The sequence below is a fragment of the Cynara cardunculus genome, assembly GCF_001531365.2.
Source record: "Cynara cardunculus var. scolymus isolate 2C chromosome LG 11, CcrdV1, whole genome shotgun sequence".
In the NCBI taxonomy this organism is placed as follows: domain Eukaryota; kingdom Viridiplantae; phylum Streptophyta; class Magnoliopsida; order Asterales; family Asteraceae; genus Cynara; species Cynara cardunculus.
The window spans coordinates 6,424,556-6,449,211 of NC_037538.1; the positions used below are offsets into that span (position 1 = coordinate 6,424,556).

Genomic DNA, 24,656 nt, shown 5'->3' on the forward strand with positions numbered 1-24,656 from the left:
TGTGTTTTTTCTTTTTCGTGTTCTTATGGTATGCATCATGGTTTCTGTATGATTAAGGGGGCGTTTGGTCTGTTTTTGGAAATGGAAATAAGAATGAGAATGTTCGGGATGGAGATGAAAGTGAGTTTCATACCCTCCCGTTTGTTATGGAATGTTTCATTACTCGATATCTAGTAATACCAGATTCCGCTGTATAATACTAGATATTATTAATGATTTTTGTTTCCATTTTCACTCTCATTTCCCACCCTCTCCGACCCCAACCAAGCACCCCTAAGTAATCTTGTGCAAAAAGGAAGATTTTTAGAAGTTAAAGGTTAGCGCAATCTCAAACGGATTTCTTAAAATGGAGAAAACGAAAGATTTTGGAGGCTTTTCTGCACAAACAAATTTTGGAGTTGAATGCAATTCTTTTTTGAAGATTTTAATTTTTAATTCTTAATTTTAGAGAAATTTTGATGTTTAGAGCATCCATGGTTATTTTTTGAAGTTTATAAAAACTAATTTATATAAAATGAAAGTGTTAATTAATAATTTTAAATATATGTTTTTTATTTTTGTTTTACTTTTTGTTTCTTGTGACTTTTTAAGCAAGTTTTTTGGATATTGCTCAAGTAAACTCAATCTTTTTAATAAACAAATAAATAAAAGTATATAATTATAATAAATTGTGTGTTGAACCCGTTTCTGAATTGATAGTAAATTAATACAATTGTAAAATATATGAATTTGTAACTTAAAGAAAATATGTCCATCTTTACGAGTTTTTGCAGTGTAATTTTTTTATTATAACATATTCAATTTTGTTTTTTGTTTTTACAACGATAATGCTCAGGGAGTTGTGGTTCCCTCAAGAATAAGTCGAAAAAATAAAAATCGAAGCTACAAATATTTTTAGAAAATCATTGGTCGACTGGTTTGTTTCATTAGATTTATGGTTTTAGTGGTACAAAGAGAGTTGAATTTTCTATTTATGAATGAATAAAACCATGTTTGATAGTATTTCTATTTTAAAAAATAAGATGGAATTTAAAATCAAAAAATCGAGTTTTTGTGCTCAACGAAGTTAAATACATCAAATATATGCTCTAAATCTAATTGTGCAATTATTAAAAAATTTACTCCAAAGTTATACATCTTTTTCCCAAAATACTCATCGGAAATCGGAACGTATCCAATGTTCAAATTTAAAGAAAATATTCTCTAACGTTCATATGACCATATCAAAATTTTCGAACGGTTTTCATGCATTCAAGGTAGAGATGCACAAAAAGCTCAAGTCCGAAAGCTGGTCCAGCCTCGGTCCTAGTGAGCCTGAAGCCCAGTTAGACCGAAATTTTAGGGACATGCCTGACCCGAAAACAGTCCAATCTGAATTTTTTTGGAAATCCTGATTAGACTAAAAATCCCAAAAAAAGCTCCACAAATCCCCATGTGACAACTAATGGTCTAAAGTTGGTAACCTCCATAGCCACAAGGCCACAAGGATAGCTTATCAGCTTACAACTTCACCATTATCAAGTTTCTTAAGCTAACTCTATGTATTATAATCAAGATTCAGTTTTCAATATCAACTAATCAACTACTCTTGCACTGATGCATAAATAACAAGTTCAGGAATAAGAAACCACAAACTTCTTGCTGAAGCAACTTTGTAGAAGTTTTGACAACAATAGCTAAGATTAGAACATTTGTGAACTTTTCTTTCCAAGGATTGCCTCCCAAACCAAAGGCAAGAATGGGCCTTTCTTCTCCATGAACTCTCTTACAGCTTTCTCATCAAATCCAAACCCTTTCTCTTTCAAATTATTAATCATGGTTTCAGCAGCTTCCAAACCCCTTTCCCTACAAAACCCGTTTACCAAACCCGTAAATGTAGCCAAGTTAGGTGAATGACCAGCCTCCACCATCTCCACACAAAATTCAAGAGCTTCATCTAACCTTTTCCCTTTATATAAACCTTGAACCAGGACTCCATAACTAAATGCATTGGGTACAATACCATTGTTCTGCATTTTCTTGAAAATTCTCATGGCTTCATCGGGTTTCTGAGACTTGCAGAAGCCTTCCACAACTGCTGTGTATACAACCACCTCAGGAATAGATCCTCTTTCACGCATTAAACCAAACAGCTTCATTGCTTCTTGAACCAATCCATCACTGCACAAACCATGAAGCATTGCTACTGCATTTGGGATCAGTCCAGTTTCCTTCATTTTCCTGAATATTTCATCAGCATCTTCTGGTGGCGGAGGAGGTGGCGGTGATGGTGGTGGTGCTTCAGCCACTGCTTCTCCCTCTCCGGTACCCCTGCTGCTATCCAATTTGTCAGAATTTGGCTTGTTTTCTTGATCAAATCCAAGCTTAAACCTATCGAGAAACCCATCAACATCCTGAATCTTATTATCGTTAACTCCTCGACGAGGGGAAATTGGGGGTTTCTGTTCATCATCATCAAATGGGACATAACAGCTATTACTTTCTGATTTTCGATGATCGGTATTGTTTACTTCATATGATGCTCTGTTACTCGGCCTATACTCACCATGATTTTGGTAATTAGGTTTCCGGTTGGTGTCAAAATCCCTTCTTCCACCTCCGTGTCCTCGTCCCCTATTGTCACCGGCGCCGCGGTCATCATTACCGTCAATGAAACCAGAAAGTCGTGATGAAGATGGCGGACGATCTGATGTGCTGCCGGAGCGTCGTCTTGGTGGTGGTGGTCGACCACCATCGTTAGACCTATTATTATATGATGAAGAAGAAAACAATCTGAACAATGGCGAATCTACATGATGACGAGTTCGACCAAGAGATTGGTGCTGACGACTGTAATCAGAAATGGTGAAACAAATTAGCTTCGAAATCTTAAACCCTTTCATCATCATCGCCATTTTCGCAACTCCTATAAACCCTAAACCCTTATCGAGAAACATTGAGGGGTGTTTGGCATGGGATTGCTTATTTAAAACTAACTCGTGTTATTTAAAACCCTAATTATCGTATGATTTTGATTTATGTAGGTCGACTTCAATTTCGTCGATTTTGATTTTGATTTTGATTTCAATTTCTGTAAGTGAAGGTCGATTTCTTGTATTTGAAGGTCGATTTTGATTTCTGTTGGTGAAAATCTATTTCTATGTTCGATTTCGATTTCGATTTCTTGTACTTGAAGGTCGATTTTAATTTCTATAGGCGAATTGTGTTCTTAGGAAGTAAGAATGATTTAGGGTTAAAAAGGTAAATTGGTTTCAAAGCTAATAAATTGAATATGATATGTTAGAAGGGAGTAACTCATCAAAAACTTCTTACTACCAATTTGACACTGGTATAAACATTTTTTTATTTTTCCCAATTGAAACACTAAAAACTGTTTATTACCGATATCACATACGAAATAAATCAATAAGCTGTTTAAATAAGCAATCCAAAACACCCTCTTAGAATACACAATAATTACACTCCCAAAAGAAAATCGGAACATAACAATAACTTATAAATTTTGGAGTAAGCTACGATTTTCGTCCTTATAGTTTAAAAAAGACTGTAATTTTTATCTCTGTAATTTTAAAATTACCATTTTCATCTCTAGGTTTGTAATTTATTGTTGTTTTAGTCCCTAAAATTAAATATGTCAAAAATTCTCCATCAACTTAAGGGTATTTTTGTCATTTTGATTATTTTTTATTTTTAGTTTATTAAATATCTTTTTTGGATATTTTGTTAGTATTTTAGTCTTTTCAATTTAATAAAGGGGAAAGTTTAGAAAAACTCAATAAACTATCCCGTTTTGAATAATTAAGTCACTGAATTATTTTATGGATAAAAAAATCATAAAATCTTCTCATTTTGAATGATTAAGTCTCTGAACTATTTTTTGAATAAAAAACCATTAAACTTTCTCATTTTGAATAATTAAGTCCCTAAACTTTTTTTGACCATCGAACTTCTAAAAATATGTAACCTACATCTTAAAAAAAAAACTATTTGTAACTGAGTAGGAAAATTTTAAAGAAAAAGCAAACTATCAATTTTACCATTTCCAAACCTTACGATGTTAAAATCTCTCACAAACAATAGTATCATTCCCCATTACCCAAACGTTGTCTGTTCTCTGTATTGTCTAACATATTGTTGGCCCCTGCCATCGATCTACCTCTTTTTGATCTACTTTTAGCCATCAAAATGAGGAGAATCAAAAGACAACCGATTATACATAGTTTTTTTTTGGGTTAAAAGGATGCAGGTAACCAATTTTTTAAAAGTTCGATGGTTTAATATACTAAAAAATGTTCAGGGACTTAATCATTCAAAATGAGAAAGTTTTAAATGGTTTCTTAATCTATAATATATTATAAATCATTTAACAAATATTCTTAAAAACCATTTTTTATGTATTATGTACTGTTTATTGATGCATATTACTTAAATTCAAGATTACAAATAAATTGTACGTATATACAACTTATTAAAGCTTCATGTTTGAATTCGTGTAATTAACCGTAGATAAACATAATCAAATATTGGATATGTATCTCATTTTAAATATACTAAAATATATTTAGGATAATCATTAAATTCTAACAAAATATTAATTATTATCTATATAAAAAAATTATATTATTAAACTAAAAATAGATGACTTCATTATTAAATCAAAATTAAATTATAATAAAAAATTGAATTAAAAAGATTACACAAAAAAAAAAACTTTTAAATATTTAATTTGATACTAAAATCGATACATTTTTTTTTCAAAATTTTACGATACCTTCAATTTTTTTATTCAAAAAATAAAAATATTATCGATTTTTCAGTACCACAAAAAATTGTATTATAACATCGACTCAGACAGAATAAAACGAAACAATTAAATCGAGATGTATCTCGCTGTATTACACGAGTACCCTTCTAGTTCAAAATAAGAAAATTTAATGGTTTTTCATTTAAAAAAATAATTTAGGAACTTAGTTATTCAAAACGAGAAAGTTTATGGTTTTTCATTCAAAAAATAGTTTAAAGACTTAATCACTCAAAACACGATCGTTTGTTGGTTTTTCTGAACGTTTCCTTTTAATAAAACTATATATTTTTGATATAAAAATCAATACATAAAAACATTATATTATTTTATTATTATTTATGATTACATAATTAAATATTTCCATACAGTTAGGTTATTTATATATTTGGTCATTATCGTTTAACATAAAAATGCACACTTCTTCATGTGAAATATTCATCTTCATTGGAGACCTCCGAACTGAGGGTTCGGTCAGTACAAGAGACTACTTTGTCTCCCTATCGAAAACGACGACAGAATCGACACGAAAAATCCAGACCCGAAAAGGGGTTTTCTATGAATTCGATTTCTGCCAATAAAATCGTTCAAGTACAAGTAGTTGAATATTTGTCTCTCTCATAAAATTTCAGTAAAACCCTAAATTTGGTTCCTGTAGTTTGGAAAAAGTAACACCATCCCTTCAGTATCAAAATTACAAGATGTTTATCATAGTTTGTAAAAACGTCCGGATTTAATTAATCTATCTAACAGTCATTAAAAAATTCGGTTAAATGAGGGACTTTTTTTGTCCTTTTATCGATTTTTTGTCTTTTACTCTAAAAGTAATAAGGCCAAAATAAAGTGTGGCGAATAAAGAGTGGTTTATTAAACATTTACTATAAGCGTATATTGAACGTGATTTGACGTACTCATTGATGATGGTAAGATCAGAAATCTTAGTCGGTAATGAGAGGAAAAAACTCTTATCTAATTAATGTTCGTAGGGTAAGAAAAAGTTAACATAAGGGTGGTGCCTGGTTGGTTTGAACTTGGCTCCAAATATCAAAAGTACCTGGAGGTCCCGAGTTCAAATCTAAGTAAGAATAAAAATCCCATTGTAGCTACTGAGGTTCAAATATGATGACTCCAGGCTATCTGCAAAACAAGTGGTCGTCATAATATTAATCGGCTCGCATAACGGATTGTATATTTAGATTAATAAAAAAAATTACTAAATAAAATAAATGAGAATCATAACTTTTAACCGATAATTTTTTAAACAAAGCAAGTTCTAGAAAGAAGCCGCAAGACCATGTTTCCTACGGCATCTACTTTTCAACCATGGTATTGATCTTCCATCCTTCGGTACACAACAGAAAATATAGTGACATCATAATCACCGATCATCAACCCTCAATCTCCCAAGAAGGTTGGCCATGGCTTCCAAATCTATCAACGAGCTTCATTTCCTCTTGATTCCATACCTAGCCCCTGGCCACACAATCCCCATGATTGACATGGCCAAATTGCTCGCACAGCAACCGGATGTGACTGTCACCGTCGTCACCACACCCCTCAACGCCGTTCGATATGGTCCCGTCCTCAACAAACCCGGACTCCCGGTGGGTTTCCTTCAACTTCCGTTTCCGGCGATGGAGGTTGGATTACCAGAGGGGTGTGAAAGTCTAGATGCTCTGCCTAGTCCTGATCTAGCACTAAAGTTTGCAGATGCAGTTGACATGCTTCAATCCAAACTCGAACAATGTTTCAAGACGTTGAGTCCTCCACCGAGCTGTATCGTATCCGATAAGTACCTGCCATGGACTGCTGATACGGCCGATAAATATCAACTACCCAGAGTCATTTTTGATGGAATGAGTTGTTTCAAACAGTTATGTGATCACAATTTGTATGAATCCAAGGTGTTCGATGGTTTGCCTGAGTCAGAGACCTTTGTCGTCCCTGGATTGCCTGACCGCATCGAGCTAACGAGATCCCAGCTGCCAGTCGAGTTCAACCCAAGCACACACACCACGAGTGAGCGTCTTGAACGGGTGAGGGAAACCGTGTTGCGATCTGTTGGAATTGTGATCAATAGTTTCGAGGAGTTGGAACAAGAATATGTTAATGAGTACAAGAAGTTGAAAGGGGGTAAAGTTTGGTGCATAGGTCCATTATCATTATGCACCTATAACGATAAGGCTCAAAGGGGAAAAATTGCCTCAATTTCCGAGCAACAATGCATGGAATGGCTCGATTCACACCCACATGGATTGGTGGTTTACGCTTGTCTTGGTAGTGTTAGTCGGGTTAACCCTATGCAACTTATCGAACTTGGTTTAGGCCTAGAAGCGTCCGATCACCCGTTCATTTGGGTAATTAGGGACAGAGAGGTTGAGCAATGGATAGTAGAAAGTGGATTTGAAGAGAGGGTTAAAGATCGTGGGCTTTTGATACGAGGGTGGGCTCCACAGTTGTCGATCTTGTCCCACCCCTCGATCGGAGGGTTCTTGACACACTGTGGGTGGAACTCAATTTTGGAGGGAGTGTGTTCCTGCGTGCCCATGATCACATGGCCTCAGTTTGCGGAGCAGTTTTTGAACGAGAAGTTAGTGGTACAAGTTTTAGGGACTGGCGTCGGTGTCGGGGCCCAATTTGTCGTTCATTGGGGGGAAGAAGAGAAGTTTGGAGTGAAGATGAAGAGCGTGGATGTTAAGAAGGCTATATTGAAGGTCATGGATTCGGGGATCGAAGGAATTGAGAGAAGAAAGAAAGCGAAAGAACTCGGGAAAATAGCAAATAGAGCAATAGAAGAGGGAGGCTCTTCTCACATGAACTTGAAACTACTCATACAACAAATAAGGGACATGAATCTCCACCGGTCGTACTCAGGTTAAGAGTTCAAATCTCATCAAATATGAATACCATGTGAGTTTTTCATATATATTTATTAGTATATTTAAAGAAATCTCAACATATTCCAAAACCCGAAACAACTCCATAGTTTTAGAGTAGATGAGTTTATAATCTCGTTTGTAGCTATTGTAGCTCAAGTGGCCTTGTGTTCGGGTGACTTTACTTAAATATAAAGCACGTTTTGGGTTTGATTCCAAACCCCGCTAGCTTCAGCTGTAGAGTAAATTAAACAAATAAACTCACATACCTTCCTCATACCTGATGAGATAATACTCTATTTTAAAAAAATTACATCGAATAAATTTTTTTTACTTTTTAAGGTGAAAAATGTTTGTTTTTTTTAGTATATTTAATATTCTTGAAGGTTCTTCACCTTCTATACTTTTCTATTGCTGTATAAGAGCAACCAAGCAAAAGGATATTATTACATATAAGGAGGCTCGTTTTATGTTAAACGTTGATTTAAATCATTGAGCATCATAACAAATATCGAAAGACTTATCAGGTAAGTGAGGAAAAGGACACTTACCTAATAGAAATTTATTTTGATGATTAATAATGTTACATAATAATATAATGAGAGTAAAAAAAATCGATAAACACTTGCCCAATAAATTTATGATAAACGACCTCTAAGGGGTGTTTGGTTCATAGAATGGAATTAGAATTGATCAAAGAAATTTGACTATGAAGGAATTAGAATGAAATTTGATGGAATTTGACCATGCGTTTGGTTAGGGCGGTGGGGATGGAAGGCGGGGTGGTAGCTGTCGCGACGACAGTGGTCGGATGGCTGGGAGTGGGTGGGTACGACGGTGACAATAGTGGCATGGTGGTTAGTGGTGGGTTGGGGTAGTGTGGGGAGGGGATGAGTGGCAGTTGTAACGACGACAATAATGGTGTGGTGGTGGGGTTTAGGTTAGGGGCATGACAGTAATGGTAGTAGAATGGTTGAAGCAGGGATGTGCGTCAAGATCCCTTTTTCACTCTTGGATGCACATTAAAATGGGATGCACCAAATCAATCACCGTATCAAATACGATTCATGAGTGAATTTGAGATTAAAAATGGTCATGCATCCAGATCTCTTCTTACGCTTATCATCTAAACTCTCATTCTTACACGATTCTTCGCCATTGAACTTAATTATTACTTCTTTGTCCAATAAATTATGAAAAAGATGTTGGAGTACTCTTTAACGACGAATGATCGTGTGTGAAGAAGAGTTAAAGTAAGGAGCGTAAGAAGAGATGTGGACCCTTGATCACCTTTAATTTCAAAACCACCCATGAATGATGCTTGATAATGAGATTGATCCGATGTATCTCATCTTAAGGGCTGTTTGGCAGTTGCTGAATGATTTAGTGCAGAATAGTTAAGAGGTCAGAATGGTTAAAAGGGTCAGAATGGTTAAGTGCTGAATGAAATAATGTTGTTTGGTAACTGTTATCTGAATGACAACAAATTACCATTATAACCCTGGTATGATTTAAGTACAAGAATGATTAAATCCAAAATCTCCAAACAAAGAAGGGGCATAACAGAAGCACCGGAAAGAGCAATCAACAAGGGCGATCCCAAAATTGATTAAATCCAAAATTGTTCCAGGGAAGCACGATTCTAACACCAGCTCCAATAATGACAAGATCATAATCAAAACCCTTAGATGGAGTCCCGTTCCTGGACGAGGAAGCCGAAATCTTCTTCGTGGGACGCAATTGCTTCAACAGAAGTTCATTGTTAGACGACTTTCATCTAGAAAATGCTTCTCTTCTGAGACCACAAAACCGGAGGTGGCTGGGAGTAGTTGTGCTGCTGAAGAAGAGGTCAGGGGCGGTGGAGGTTGCTCCACCATCGGATCTGCCAGTGACCGGAGATGGAGACGGTGAAGGTGACCGGAGATGGAGACGGTGAAGGTAACCGGAGATGGAGACGGTGAACTCATGGACGAAGCTGTGAAGCCCAAGCTGGAAGAGATGAGTGGGTGGGAAGGATTGTGAAGGCGACGTGGAAGGAAGGGTAAAGATGGAAGAAATGGTATCTGAATGGTTGAGTGAAGCCTTAGATGCTAAATCGTTAAGAGGTAATTGTCACCATTAAGAGGCTCAATTTTTTTTGCCAAACAGCCTCTACCTCTTACCGATTAAGAGACACCCTCTTAATGTCGCTATTAAGAGGCAAACAAACAGCCCCTTAATGTATATCCAAAAATAAATATCCCTTCTTATGCTTCTCACTTTATCTCTCTTTCTTTCACTCAAACCCAATCCCTTTTAAACTAGCATTTCCAACCCAACGATATTAAAATAAAGGTTTGACAGCTTTTCTGAATTTATGTTAAATTAGAGAGAAAAAAAAAGAAATTTCTAAATTTAAAAAAAGTTACAAACTGATGATTTCATGGAAGCAAATCCTAAACATAAAAATCGCTATTTCTATTGATTTCATGGAAGCAAATCCTTTCACGCTTTTGATTTTTCAACTCACATGGCAGATTCCAAGAAGATTCAGAGACTAATCATCCTCGCCAACACAAAATGATTACTTTCTCTTTATAAATACGCAACCTCCAACGCTTCTCTCATCAAACTAATCGCGTAGAAGCTAGAGGCGATCAACCTCAAGATTCTCCGATTCATCGCCAACAATGGCCGCCCACCGCCTCCACTTCCTTTTGGTTCCCCACATAGGTCCTGGCCATTCCATTCCTATGATCGACATGGCCAAACTACTTGCAAAACAACCTAATGTTATGGTCACCATCGCCACCACGCCTCTCAATGCCACCCGATTCGGTGCCACTCTCGCCGGATCCATCAACGCCGGACTTTCCGTCCAATTCCTTGAGCTCCCATTTCCGGCAGCTGAGGCTGGATTGCCTGAAGGATGTGAAACCACAGATAAGATCCCTAGTTTGGATTTAGTCCCAAACTTTTTAGCTGCAATTGGTATGCTACAGCAAAAGCTTGAAGATCGTTTTGGGATGCTGAACCCTCCTCCAAATTGTATTATATCTGATAAGTACATGTCGTGGACAGGTGAAACTGCTGATAAATATCACATACCAAGAATCATGTTTGATGGAATGAGTTGTTTTAACGAATTATGTTGCAACAATTTGTATGTATCCAAGGTGTTCGACTGTTTGCCTGAATCAGAACCATTTATAGTCCCTGGTTTACCTGATAGGATCGAGCTAAGGAGAAACCAACTCCCAGCCGAGTTTAACCCGAGCTCGATTGACACAAGCGAGTTTCGTCAACAGGCTAGGGATTCCGAGGTGAGGGCTTATGGAGTTGTGATCAATAGTTTTGAGGAGTTAGAACAAGAATACGTGAACGAGTATAAGAAGTTAAGAGGGGGTAAGGTTTGGTGTATCGGGCCATTGTCGCTATGCAATAGTGACGATTCTGATAACGCTCAAAGAGGAAACGTAGCTTCGATCGATGAAGAACAATGCCTGAAGTGGCTCGATTCCCACGAACCCGAATCTGTGGTTTACGCTTGTTTTGGTAGCCTTGTTCGGGTTAACACTCCACAACTCATCGAGCTCGGGTTAGGCCTTGAAGCATCCAACCGTCCGTTCATTTGGGTGGTTAGATCCGTTCATAGATCAAATGAGGTCGAAGAATGGTTAGCTGAAAGTGGTTTTGAGGAAAGGATCAAAGACAGAGGGTTGCTAATCCGAGGTTGGGCGCCACAATTGCTTATCTTGTCTCACCCCTCGGTTGGAGGGTTCTTAACACACTGTGGATGGAATTCGACTCTAGAAGCAGTGTGTGCTGGCGTTCCCTTGATTACGTGGCCTCAATTTGCCGAGCAGTTTATAAACGAGAAGCTAATTGTGCAAGTATTGGGGACTGGTGTTGGTGTTGGAGCCGATGCTGTTATTCATGTTGGCGAAGAAGATCGGTATGGTGTGAAAGTGAAGAATGAGGATGTGAAGAAGGCTATCGAGAAGGTGATGGATGACGGGATCGAAGGAAACGAGAGGCGAAAGAGAGCAAAAGAGCTCGGAAAGATGGCAAATAAAGCGATAAAGGAGGGAGGGTCTTCTCACCTGAATCTGACACTACTAATCCAAGACATAATGCATCATGCAAATGCCACAAGCTAAGAATCTTTATCAAAAGATAATGAAAAACACCATTCTTGAATTGTATCTGGATGCAAAAACAGTAGTATTTAATCGATTGTCGTCCATGACGTGACACTGATGTCAAATCTCATGTTCTAAGAGTTACGACAAGATCACGACGACGATAATAAGGACGAGACTTATAGTGAAGACTCCATATAATATATTTTATGTATTATGTATTATATATTATATACTGACGAATATGTTTTCTACTATTGTTTAATGACGTAATGGTATTAAACGGTTTAAATTAGATTATATGTCGAGTCACAACAGCTTTATGTATGTATGTGTGTGTACGTGTGTGTATATATATATATATATATATAATTACAAATCTATAGATAAATTAGAAAATTTATAATTTTGGTAATTTTGAATTAAAATTTTAATACAAAAACATTTTAGGTATTTTCTCTCATCTCTTCTCTTTCCGTCCCCCAGCCACCGTCCTCCGGGTATCTCATTATATGTGCTTAGGTATCAAAGTCGGTACGTATAAGAGACTTTTTAGGGGTGTGGATTAGGATTAGAGTGTACGTAGTGTTTTGAACAATTTGTACCAAAAGCAAATACAAACTGTATTCTTAAATTTTAAGTTACATGCTATAATTGATGATACCTTATGCATCATAATATGTTTTTAAAAGTTCTCTTTAAATGCTTTATAATATAATATAGACAAAAAACAAACAAAAATGAAAGGCTGATTGGTTGATTTTCTTGTATGAATAAAATTGTTTGTGTAATTAATCGGTGTTTATAATTTTGGAATGTTTTTGTGAATGCATATGTTTTTTAATTAGTAGAGGCAGGATTGGAAAAAAACTTGACTTTCTGCATAATGTTAAATACCAAACAATTATGTATAGCTTATCGAATAAGCTATGAATCCGGTTATGGCTTAGGGTTGGGTTCCGATTAGAAGGAAGTTACAGTAAAAAGCTTAAGAAGAGATCTTCACATTTGGATCAATCATAATTGACTAATGAGGTACATCGAGATATACCGGATCAATTGGTTTCTAAAACATAATTCATAAATGGACATGAAATTAGAAATGATCAAGGTTCAAGTCCCTTTCGCCTTATGGATTATTCATCCCATTAATGCAAAATATTTTCTTATTCGTTGGTATTTATTTTTTTGTGTATTAAGGGGGTGTTTGGGATTTGCTAATTTAAAGTGTTTATTAACTTATTTCAGTATGGTACCCGTAATAAAGAGTTTTTAGGGTGCGTTTGGTGCGCAGACAGGACGGGACAGGACAAGACAGGACGGGACAGGACAGGACAGAACAGCTGTTCAGCATTTGGTAAGACAGGACAGGAAGGACAGAACTGGTTAAAATGACCAATTTACCCTCAATGAGCTGTTTAGTGTTTTTTCACCAAAATCAATCTTACTGCAGATTAAATCGAAATCGATTAAACAGCCGATTAAACAGCTAGATTAAACAGCCGATTTTTGAATTGCTAAATCGAAATCGATTGATCAGAATCTTACTCTCTTTGAATTGCTAGCAAACCCTAAATCAATTCAAACCTCAGGAGGAGAAATGCAATTGAGCAGCAAAGAACATAAACATCTTGGAGGGTGTATGCAGCGAAAAATTTGACAGTTGAGTAGCAAGAACTACAAYAAGAGGAGACAAGCAAAGGTACATTCCATGGGTTATAAGATAGTGATACCCCAGTTTTACATACTTAAGCTTCACAGATTTCTTGAAATCAGGAAGTTTTCTAGAGGAAGATTGTGAAATCAAGGGTTTGACTTCTGTTACCTCACTCATCTTGGCAGAAATGCAATTCCAATCAACACTTTGAAATCAAAACACAGCTACGAATACAACAGAATACACAAAACCAAGATCTGATTTTTTTATGAAACGAATTAAGAACTCAGAATCCGAATCGACAAATGATGATATAGTCAAAGGGATTCAAACATAGCGATGAGAAGGAGAAGGTTAGGGCAATCGTGTACCTGATGAAGGAGAAGGTTAGGCCAAAATCGATTCATACACAGTCGGTGCGATGGAGGCAGTCGGTGCGATGGAGGCAGTCGCCGATGGAGGCAGAGCATGGAGTGCGATGGAGGGTGTCGCCGATGGAGGCAGTTGGTGCGACGGAGGCAGTCGCCGATGGAGGCAGAGCATAGAGTGCGATGGAGGGTGTATGGAGGCTGCGATGGAGAGGAAGAAGGGGTAAAGAGGGAAAAGCTTTCTTGTTCCACTTAGTTCCAGGGGTAATGGTGGAACAGGCGTGTCCCATGCTTGTCCAATTTAGTTCCACATTTAGCCACACCAAACGTAGGACAAATGTGTTCTGTTCTGTCCTGTCCCACCCTGTCCAGCGTACCAAACGCACCCTTAGTGTTTGGAGGGAGGAAAAAAGGAAATGCTTATACTGGTTTGGCGCCGGTAATAAGGAGTTTTTAGTGAGTTACTTCCTTCTAACTTATTAACTTATTCCGGTGTGGTACCGACAATAAAGAGTTTTAGTATTTGGATGGAAAAAGAAAATGGTATCTCTTTCTATTTTATAAGCTTATCCGATACGATGTCCATACACTTTTTAATAAAATTCCAGTTTGCCACCATATATAAATTGATAAACACTTTCATGGAGATTTTTTTTATTTCTTCTGCGTGGAGTTACAGGTTTGCTTTTCAATCATGGAGTTTACGATGCCTAGATTATTAAGCATGCTAGATCTCTGAGCTGAATGATTACGACGAACAAAGGGAGAATGAGAAAGATCAAACCGAAAGCTAAACAAACTACGTGCCATAAACTGTTTGTTGAAATGTGCGAGAGGCCTCACAGTCCTTGATTGGCAACTGTAACTCCTTTCATTTGTTTGTTATCTGTAGGTATTCGGTTGCACTTGACACCTGCAGCATAGCTTTAAGTGCCTTTTCTCCCTATGGTAAGGTATAATCTAACTTGATGCCTCATGAAATACTAGTTAGAATCTGACAAGTGTTATCAATCCTTTATAGCCATGTCCATTAACCAGAAGCCTAAAAGTTTGGATGGGTCATGTGAAGGAGGCATAAATCCCGTGGATTAGTTGGATCAAAGGTTATAGATAACATGGCTACCAAAAAAAGGTAGACAATGAATAAAACTGACAGACATAGACAAGCACAAAATTTGCACACGCCTCCTGTGATTTGACTTGGGTTTGCCTTTCTACTTTCCATCTTGGCCGGCTATCTGTCTTTTTCTAAATAATTTTTGATTGTACTCGATTGGACTTTTTCTGTTAGTCCAAAATTGACTAGTTCATATTTTTAATGCTATGTTTTTTAATTTTCTAAGCACATCCATGCTTATGTTTACACTTACAACATCATACATTAATAAAATATCATTAGAAAGGATTGAAGGGGAATGAAACCCTTTAATCAGAATGCAAATGCAGTTCCACGATTGAACATAGATCCAATCACTCCACCATACCAGCCAGACTGTGAAATGGCTTTAGAGGAATTACAGGAACACAACCAGCTTCACTTTCTTGTTATACCCTTAGTATCACCAGGCCACTATATCCCCACCACTGACATGGTTAAGTTACTAGCTCAACATGGTGTTAGAGTCACGTTAGTTACCACCCCAGTCAATGCTCTCGGATTTGGGTCAATCCTTGATCAATCAATCAAATCAGGTCTCCCCATCCGTTTTCTTGAGTTACCATTTCCTTCTGTGGAGTTTGGCTTACCTTAAACATCCATTGGATTCGTGTGATAGAACATTCAAGAGTACTACTCATATGTGAGATTCAAGAAAAATGATTCCCTCAAGTAGATAGATAAATGAATAACCAGATTGGCTTACCAGTAATTATTGGGTGACTTGATGCCTCATCAAATACTAATTCGAAGCCTGCGAGTGTATCTATCCTTCAGATCCATGTCCAGTAACGAGAAAGCCTAAAGTTTGGACTGGTCATGTGACGGAGGCATAAATCCTGTTTGATTATTTGGATCGAAGGTAATAAATAACATGGCTACCAATAAAAGGTAGATAATGAATAACAGAGACATAGACAAGCACAAAAATTTACACACCCGTCCTGTGATTTGGGTTTAGCTTTCTACTTGGCATCTTGTCCGGCTATCTTTCTTTCTTGAAATAATATTGTACACCATTGGAGTTTCCCTATTAGACAAACATTCTCGTGATCTACACCATCTTTTCCAAACTTGACCAGTTCATATTCTTAGTAATATACAATAATACTATGTTCTCAATTTTGTAAGCACATGCATGCTGATGTAAACACTTACATCATCGTGGATTAATCTAATCAAATGAAATATCATGAGAAAGCATTTAAGGGTAATGAAACCCTCTATTAGAATGCAGGCGCAGTTCAATTATCAAACATAGATTCAATCAACCTCCATACGCTGTGATATGGCTTTAGAGGAGTTACAGGAACACAACCAGCTTCACTTTCTCGTTATACCCTTAGTGTCTCCAGGCCACTATATCCCCACCATTGACATGGTCAAGTTACTAGCTCAACATGGTGTGAGAGTCACAATAGTTACCACCCCAGTCAATGCCCTCAGATTTGGGTCAATCCTTGATCAAGCAATCAAATCAGGTCTTCCCATCCGTTTTCTGGAATTACCATTTCCGTCTGTGGAGTTTGGCTTACCAGAGGGCTGCGAAAGCATAGATACTCTCCCTACCATGGGCTCGGCCAGGGATCTTTACATTGCCTATAATTCACTACAACAAGAAGTTGAACAACATATTGAAAAGCTTAATCCTAGGCCAAGTTGCTTAGTATCCGACTCATTTATCCTATGGACAGCTGATACAGCAAAAAAGTTTCAGATTCCAAGGATTATATTTGACGGAATGAATTGCTTCACACAGATGTGTAGCCATGTTTTATACCTCTCAAAGGTATACGAAAGTCTGGGTGAATCGGACTCATTCATTTTACCCGGTTTGCCTGATCGTATTGAACTAACAAGATCCCAACTGCCTTTGGTATTCAATCCGGGCTCCAAAGACGTGACAGATTTTTATGAAAGAGTTCGGAAATCTGAATCTGAAGCATATGGAGTAGTTATAAACAGTTTCCAAGAGTTGGAACTAGAATATGCTGATGAATATCAAAAAGTCAAAGGAGATAAAGTTTGGTGCATAGGGCCATTATCGCTATGCCATAAGGATGTATCAGAGAAGGTCCAGAGAGGTAACAAGTCCTCAATTGACAAAAACGAATGCCTCAAATGGCTAGATTCTCAAGAAAATGGCTCGGTAATCTATGCCTGTCTAGGAAGTGTTAGTCGTGTTGAACCTGCACAGCTAATACAGCTTGCTTTAGCATTAGAAGCATCTAAAAAACCATTCATTTGGGTTGTTCGAGCAGGTCATAAGACAAATGCGATTGAAAAATGGATAGATGAAGAGGGGTTTGTAGAGAGAACGAAAGAGAGAGGTCTCTTGATCCGCGGGTGGGCTCCCCAACTACTAGTCTTATTGCACCCTGCAATCGGAGGGTTTTTAACGCACTGTGGTTGGAATTCTACACTAGAAGGGGTATCTGCTGGTGTCCCATTGGTAACATGGCCTCAGTTTCAGGAGCAGTTCCTCAATGAGAAGTTAGTTGTCCAAGTGTTGAGAATTGGAGTTAGTGTTGGTGCTCAAAAAGTAGTACATTTGGGTGAAGAAGAGAAGTCTGGAGTGGAAGTAAAGAGTGAGGACCTGAGGAAGGCTATAGAGATGGTAATGGAAGAAGGGAAAGAAGGAGAAGAGAGAAGAAAGAGAGCTAAAGAGCTCAGTAAGATGGCAAATAAAGCAATAGAAGATGGAGGATCTTCCCACCAGAATATGAAACGACTAATTGAAGATATCAGGAACCAAGCCAGTTCTGGGAAATTAAGTTAAGAAGATTATGCTCAATCCCATAGATGGGAGCTTGTTCTCCCTTTGATCTAAGTTGTTAACCACATTTAAATTGAGTGGATGGTTTGAAGAATAGTTTATGAAACTATGCCTTTCTTTTTGATAGTCCGCCCATCTATATAGAATATGTGTCCAACTTTAAGTCCCAGTTCAATGTTACAGTTTCTAAATATGTGTTTTGATGCATTCAACTCTCATAAAAGTGATTAGCCTTCTATGTTATATCATTGGTTTCTTCAAATCCCATCTGACCCAATGCTAGTAGTGAGGTGGTGCAATATTACCCATTAGAAATAAAAAAATTAATCCAACAAATAATACATGTTTGTTTACAGTAGTATATCTGATGTGTATGACTGAAATCAGTTCTATGTAATTGAAGGTGCTGATTGGTAGAAATTAAGAATTTATCTAAGGTAATAATAATGTCTGCATATTTGTTTGAATGTATATGGGTATAAATCGGTGTTGGTAACTTTCAGTTATTATGTTAACCGTAATGTGGTAATGCTGAGGGATTCTGGTCGTCACAAAAGAGCGAGATAATCATCACCAGCTAGGTTCATCTGCACATTAGAGAAGTTCCCTCTTTCCACTTGGTACTTACCTTTTTTTCCAAGAGACTTGGTTAATCACGCCATGATGGCCATGGGACCGGTACGGTGGAGGCACTCCAGAGGGTGGCGTCATACCCTTTTGTAGAAAATGCTTATCCTGATGTACCGAGGCTACTAAACTTTATGAGGGTTGGGGAAGGAAGCCTATGTAGCTGATTTTTAAAGAGGCTCCTTTCTTGACTTGAAACACTAATCTTTTGGTCAAAAAAGAGTAAAACTTACCTGTTACTTCAAGGCTTGGCCCATAAACTTTTAGGTCAGACAAGACAATATCAAAAGTCACCCCACATCCTGATCCATAGTCACATGGCAAGTGGCCTTTGATATTGACCTCTAATGATGTAAGAGCTTAGGTAAGAGGCACTGGACATATGTGACTGAATTATGTGTTCTTGTTTCTTTGCTTCATGGCTTTTCCTAAGTGACAAAGTAGACTATTTGTCTTGGAGAAAATTTGGTATGAAAAATAGAATGCAAAGTTTTGTAGGTTATTTGTAATGTTCTAGAAAATTTAGGTACTAGAGTAAATTTAAGGTTCATCTAATTATGAGTGGGGGAAGGCAAGAGCTTGCTCGCTCGTCAAAAAGGGTTTTGGGAAGCTTGAGCATATAGCAAGCTGGAGCTGAACCAAGGTGTGCTTGTCTGATTACGGAGTTGGATTCAGGCTAACTACAGCTCAGGATTGGCAACTTGGTTAGCCTAAAGAGCTGAGCCTATACAAGCATGTACGAACCACTTAGTTTAATTTATTTTAATAACCAATCATGCTTTTCCTAAAGAGGGCTAAATGTAATTTTCTAAGGGGCTGATTGTTAGTGGCTTCATGAGCTTAATGTGACTCATAGCTTATTTGATCAGCTATACATGACTGTTTGGTAGTAGCTTTATGAAATAGAAAGTGGCTTATTCAGTAAGCTACTTTGGGGGAGCTTTATACAGAAAACCAAGTTTTTTTTTTTTTTCACACCAACCCTTCCCAATTAAAAAACATGCTCATTCCATCTAGGAAAAAACTCTCCCAAACAAAAACCTTCTCAATCTATACGGGTGGAAAACAAACCAAACAAGAAATCTCCAATTTTGTGCAAGTATTCAGATTTGTGATTATATGAGCCTTTATGGACCAACCGGAACTGAGTCGATATGAGATTAGCCAAGGCTCAAGCTCAAGTTAAGAAAGATCGGGATTGATTTTTAGCTCAAATAAACCTTGTGAGTGCCACATTATGGAGTAAACCTTCCGTTTTACATTGAATTGTAGTCGTACATATTCATTGTTTTAACTTCTACTGCTTTCACGTAGTCACAAGTGAAAACAGCACCATGTATGTGACAAGATAATTGATATATTTTGTGTCCTACCTTAGGTGCATATAGTCTGAAAGATAGTTTATGGAAAGCCTTCAAGTTAATCATAGGAGCAACTGAAACATCTTCTATTAGGTATCAGAATAATAAGAATCACGATAGAAATCTTCATAAATAACTAGCAATTGCTATAGCTTAGCCAGCCAGGCCCTTATTTGTGTGTAGCATGATATCTTCGATGAACAGTTTTAAGTTGTGTCGAGACGATCCTCCCTCTTCTATCGTTTTTCTAGCCATCTCCTGGAAATATTTTGCTTTTTGTCTACGTTCTTCTCCTTCTCGTCCTTCATCCATTATTATCTTTGCAACCCTGCACACATCCTCCCTTTTTACTTGTATCCCAGCTTCATCCTCTTCCCCTAAATGCATCACTGTTTTAGCTCCAACCGCCACACCAGTACCCACAACTTCTACAGCCACCCGCTCATTAAAGAACTGATCTGCAAATTGAGGCCATGTGATCATTGGTACACCTGCAGAGAACCCTTCAATGGTTGAGTTCCAACCGCAGTGTGTCAAGAAGGTTCCTATGGCAGGGTGTGATAAGACGAGAACTTGTGGCGCCCACCCACGGACCAAAACTCCTCTTCCTTTCACTCTCTCTTCGAAACCATCTTCACCCAGCCATTTCTCTATCTCTTCTGCTCTACTTCCTCCTTTCACCACTAAAATAAACGGAAACCTTGACTCTTCTAAGCCTAGAGCGAGTTCTATAAACTGAGGAGGTGTTAGACGTGTTAGGCTCCCTAAACACGCATAGATTACGCTTCCTGGAGGCTGAGAATCGAGCCACTTCATGCAATCATGCTCGTTGATTGAAGCTTTGCTTCCACGCTGAGCTTTATCCAAATCATTCTTGTTGGATTGCGAAAACGGTCCAATACACCAAACTCTGCCTTGCTTTAGTTTCTTATATTCTTCGATATATCTTGTTTCCAACTCCTCGAAACTGTTTATAATGGTCCCATATGCTCCTAATTCTGCTGCTCTAATATGCTCACGGACACTCTTCATTTCCTTCGCTCTTGCACTGTTCCCTGGATTGAATAGGCCCGGGAGCTGGGATTTAGTCACAACGATGCTATCCGGCAAACCAGGCAAGATAAACGGCTCCGAATCAGCCACCTTTTCATGACTCTTGGAAACACATAAGTTGTGTGTAGATAACTGAGTGAAACAACTCATCCCATCAAAAATAACCCAAGGAATCTGATACTTTCTAGCCACATCTGCTGTCCATGCTAAATGTTTATCAGAAATGATACAACTTGGTCTAGGCTTAAGCTCCCCAAACACTTCTTCAAGTGGTTGTTGAAGCTTAGCACTTGCATCAAAGAAGTTCTTGGATAAAGTAAACGACGGCAGATCATCCACACTTTCACACCCCTCCGGTAATCCATACTCCAAGGCTGGGAACCGGAGTTTTAGGATTCGTATCGGAAGTCCCGATGCCACGGCACGGTTGAGAACCGCACCGTACCGTTCGGCATTACGGGGCGTGATGACAATCGTCACCGCCACCGTCTGTTGTGCTATGAGTTTGGCCATGTCCACCATTGGGATGAGGTGGCCTGGGCACATTAGAGGTATGACAAGAAAGTGAAGATTGGAAGCCATTTCTGTAAAGTTAATAGTTATGAAGAATGGTATGCATTTGGGTTATGAACTTGTGATAAGTTTTATATGTAGTTGGAGAGCCTTTTGGGTCCTTATCTTCTCTTTTAACCTTTCTGTGGGACGAGACGGTTTAAGATGCAGCTTTTCTGTTGTCACAAAATTTTCTGTCCCCACTGCATCATTATTTTGACGATGGGAGAGAATAAATTATCTATACTATATTATAAAACATTACTTAAAATTCAAGATTACAAGTAAATTATACATAAGTACAACTTATTAAAGCTTCATGTTTAAATTCGAGTAACTAACTGCGGATAAACATAACCAATTAGAGGATAAATATCTGATTTTAAAATATAAAAAATCTAAAATATAATTAGGATAATTATCGAGTTCTAACAAAATAATTAATTATTATCTTTATAAAAAAATTATATTATTAGACCAATTTAAATTACTTCGTTATTAAACCTAAATTAAATTATAATAAAAAATTAAATTAAAAAATTACACAAAAAATAAGAATTTTAAATAGTTAATTTGATACTAATATCGACATATTTTTGTCAAAGTTTTATGATATCTTCAAATTTATATTTTATTCAAAAATAAAAATATTATTGCTTTTTCAAGATCACATAAGGCCATACTATAACATCGACTGAGATAAATAATAAAATAAAATATTAAAATTAAAAGGTATCTCGCTGCATTGCGCGAATATCCTTCTAGTTATATTAAATTAATGTACGTTCTTGACGGAATAACATATTTAAGATCTAGATTCTACAGCATACTTTTATTCAGATAAACTTATAGGATTAGTTTATAAAAAATAAGACTTCAAGATATTTCTGATAAATTAGTCAGAAAAAATGAGGATTTTAATTGTGTTTAAGTGCATGTTGCCATTAAATATTTGTGTTGGCTCATTAATATTCCAAAAGTAGATACAAAAGAACAGGCCCCCAATTCTTTTCTATTTAAATATATTCGCATATTTAAATTGTGGGATTTTATTTATAAAAACACTTTTTCAAGATGATATATTTGTGCATATCTCACATTTTATACTTTGATTTATTATGAGATATATATTCAAGGTTATAAATGATGTCAAGTGTGGTGTGGTAGCGAGGTAGGGACGGATCCGGAAGTTTTTTCAAATGATGGTATCATTTGACTATAAGAAATAAATATTCTGATATAATTTAAACATCATAATTGGTCTTTTGGTTAGTTCATTGTTTTTCTTATGTGAGGTCTTGTGTTCTAGTCTTTTATTGTAATTTTTTTTCTCCAGAAACATAATAAATCAAAAGTTAAAGCTAAAAACTAAGAAAATGATACTAATGTGTTTCAAACTCGGGTCTAAAATGAAAGAAAACCTTGCATCTTTATTGTAGTTTCAAAATATATATGGTGGCACAAAACAAATTGATATGGTTGCACATTTCACGAACCTAATTTTTTTTACACTACGACGGAGGAATGAAACAACACATGCCATCATGACCGCTATACTAGCTAGGTCTGTCCTTGTGGCGAGGTTATTATGTTTTTTAAGACGTGACTTATAATGATAAATCTCTATATCATAGATAATATTATATATAAATATATGTTTGATATTACTCTTTAAATAAATTAATTTAGGTTATATATTAAAAAATTAATAAATAAAACATTAAAAACGTAAGAAAAACCAAAAGTCTCTTGTAATAGTCCATGACATGCGACTAGCTTCATGTGTCGTCAGACACAAGTTTAAGTCATAGCGTGTCACGACGATTATTACGACAAGCAATTTAAAATATTGAATATATCAGATTGGTTCGGTTTTAATCGAATATAAAAATGAATAACAATTACTTACGTACACGGAGTTTCGTAGAGGATGTTTGTAGAGTGGTGATGTAAGAGCTTACGTAAGAAGAGTTGGGCATTTGTCACATGACCATTTTGTTTCTTTCAGGAGGGGATAGAGACTTAGAATGATGGTGGCCTGTCATTTCTAGAAACTCAATCTATAACAATGATAAGGTGGTGACTGAGGTTTGAGCTTGATTTCAAATGTTAAAAATAATAAGAGATTTTAGGTTTAAATTCAATAAGTAATAAAATTTTTTTTGTGGTTATGGAGGTTCAAAGGTGATTTCGGACTATCTGTAAAGCAGTTGGTTGCCTTGAGATTAGTCAGTTCGCATAGCGGATTGGATATCCAGGTTAATAAAAAAACAATAATAACGAAAATACAATACTGAATGAAGAGTTTAGCATTTTTAACGGTTATATTATTTTAGAAATTTTGAATATTTTAGAAAAAATTTGTTCTGATGAAAATGCTAAATTCTGCTCTAAACTAGAGAAAGAAAAGGGGAAAGAATGAAAAAAATCTCTAAACTTAGAAGAAGAAAAAAAATAGAGCATAGGTCTTGATCACTTTGAAGTATTAAAGTGGAATGAACTCAGAAATGAGTTATTTAGAACATGTCAACTTAAATGATACGGTAATCTGCTCAAAAGAATTATTTTTTAACGAAGAGATTTGTTTATTCGTGTATTTTAAGAACACCATTTGTGATTTTCACTAGTCCGGATGCCGTAGAGATATGAGTTGAAAGTTATATTATAAGTACAATGGTGAAATCCGAGAGGAATACCTTAAAAATAAATTGTGAAAATAGTTGTTACTAATTGCATGTTGTAGCATTTCGACAACATTGGTCTACTGGAACTTGTGTTTACGTCTCACCCTAAGTCTTATAACCCTGGTTTTCTTTTATTATGTGTTAATTTCATCAAGTTATAACTCATACAAATCAAAGATCCTTGTGTTGAAAACTAATTGCATGGTAATTGGTGACGATCACCATGTTCGATGAGAAGGCAAATAGTCAGCTGTTTACAACTCCCAACTATGTCTTAATGGAGGAGACTGCCTCCATCATACACCTTAGGCTAATTGGGTTTTGGAATATGATTACCATGCTAATGCTTGTTGGTATTGCAGGTGTTATCATTTCATTCATTGTTTAATGGCTGATTTTATGTTATATATATATATATATATATATATATATATATGTTGTTGGAGTTGTTGGAAGCTGATAACAAGTAATTTACATATGATTTATATATATATATATATATATATATATATATATATATATATATATATGGGTTACTGTAACAGATACAAGTGATCATCTGAAGTTGGTCTGCTGCTGGGAGTTGCATTTCAGCTGCATTATTAAAGTCTATGTTGTTGGTGA

At 36.6% G+C, this 24,656-nt stretch overlaps 5 protein-coding genes across 5 annotated transcripts; 3 read left to right on the forward strand and 2 right to left on the reverse strand.

The window, feature by feature from the left end:
* Positions 1 to 1,064: 1,064 nt before the first annotated feature.
* On the reverse strand, positions 1,065 to 2,960 carry LOC112521582 (pentatricopeptide repeat-containing protein At4g38150). The gene has a single exon (XM_025130525.1). The coding sequence runs from the start codon at positions 2,934 to 2,936 to the stop codon at positions 1,683 to 1,685; it is 1,254 nt and encodes a 417-aa protein (XP_024986293.1). The 5' UTR covers positions 2,937 to 2,960; the 3' UTR covers positions 1,065 to 1,682.
* A 3,187-nt stretch (positions 2,961 to 6,147) lies between these two features.
* LOC112521410 (UDP-glycosyltransferase 73C3-like) lies at positions 6,148 to 7,681 on the forward strand. Its single transcript, XM_025130255.1, has one exon. The coding sequence runs from the start codon at positions 6,220 to 6,222 to the stop codon at positions 7,678 to 7,680; it is 1,461 nt and encodes a 486-aa protein (XP_024986023.1). The 5' UTR covers positions 6,148 to 6,219; the 3' UTR covers position 7,681.
* Positions 7,682 to 10,300: 2,619 nt separating this feature from the next.
* LOC112521409 (anthocyanidin 3-O-glucosyltransferase 4-like) lies at positions 10,301 to 12,086 on the forward strand. Its single transcript, XM_025130254.1, has 2 exons — positions 10,301 to 10,647; positions 10,738 to 12,086. Exons 1-2 carry the CDS (start codon positions 10,347 to 10,349, stop codon positions 11,814 to 11,816), a joined length of 1,380 nt encoding a protein of 459 aa, XP_024986022.1. The 5' UTR covers positions 10,301 to 10,346; the 3' UTR covers positions 11,817 to 12,086.
* A 4,136-nt stretch (positions 12,087 to 16,222) lies between these two features.
* On the forward strand, positions 16,223 to 17,961 carry LOC112521128 (UDP-glycosyltransferase 73C5-like). Its single transcript, XM_025129824.1, has one exon. The coding sequence runs from the start codon at positions 16,268 to 16,270 to the stop codon at positions 17,756 to 17,758; it is 1,491 nt and encodes a 496-aa protein (XP_024985592.1). The 5' UTR covers positions 16,223 to 16,267; the 3' UTR covers positions 17,759 to 17,961.
* Positions 17,962 to 19,808: 1,847 nt separating this feature from the next.
* On the reverse strand, positions 19,809 to 21,429 carry LOC112521972 (UDP-glycosyltransferase 73C3-like). The gene has a single exon (XM_025130999.1). The coding sequence runs from the start codon at positions 21,376 to 21,378 to the stop codon at positions 19,897 to 19,899; it is 1,482 nt and encodes a 493-aa protein (XP_024986767.1). The 5' UTR covers positions 21,379 to 21,429; the 3' UTR covers positions 19,809 to 19,896.
* Positions 21,430 to 24,656: the final 3,227 nt, after the last annotated feature.

What these genes read in the sequence shown, in the direction of transcription:
- LOC112521582 (XM_025130525.1), bottom strand. Translation starts at nt 2,936, where the DNA reads ATGTTTCTCGATAAGGGTTTAGGGTTTATAGGAGTTGCGAAAATGGCG.
- LOC112521410 (XM_025130255.1), top strand. Translation starts at nt 6,220, where the DNA reads ATGGCTTCCAAATCTATCAACGAGCTTCATTTCCTCTTGATTCCATAC.
- LOC112521409 (XM_025130254.1), top strand. Translation starts at nt 10,347, where the DNA reads ATGGCCGCCCACCGCCTCCACTTCCTTTTGGTTCCCCACATAGGTCCT. An exon ending in AAACTTTTTAGCTGCAATTG is followed by an intron (nt 10,648 to 10,737) that starts GTATGCTACAGC and finishes TGTCGTGGACAG; the next exon opens with GTGAAACTGCTGATAAATAT.
- LOC112521128 (XM_025129824.1), top strand. Translation starts at nt 16,268, where the DNA reads ATGGCTTTAGAGGAGTTACAGGAACACAACCAGCTTCACTTTCTCGTT.
- LOC112521972 (XM_025130999.1), bottom strand. Translation starts at nt 21,378, where the DNA reads ATGGCTTCCAATCTTCACTTTCTTGTCATACCTCTAATGTGCCCAGGC.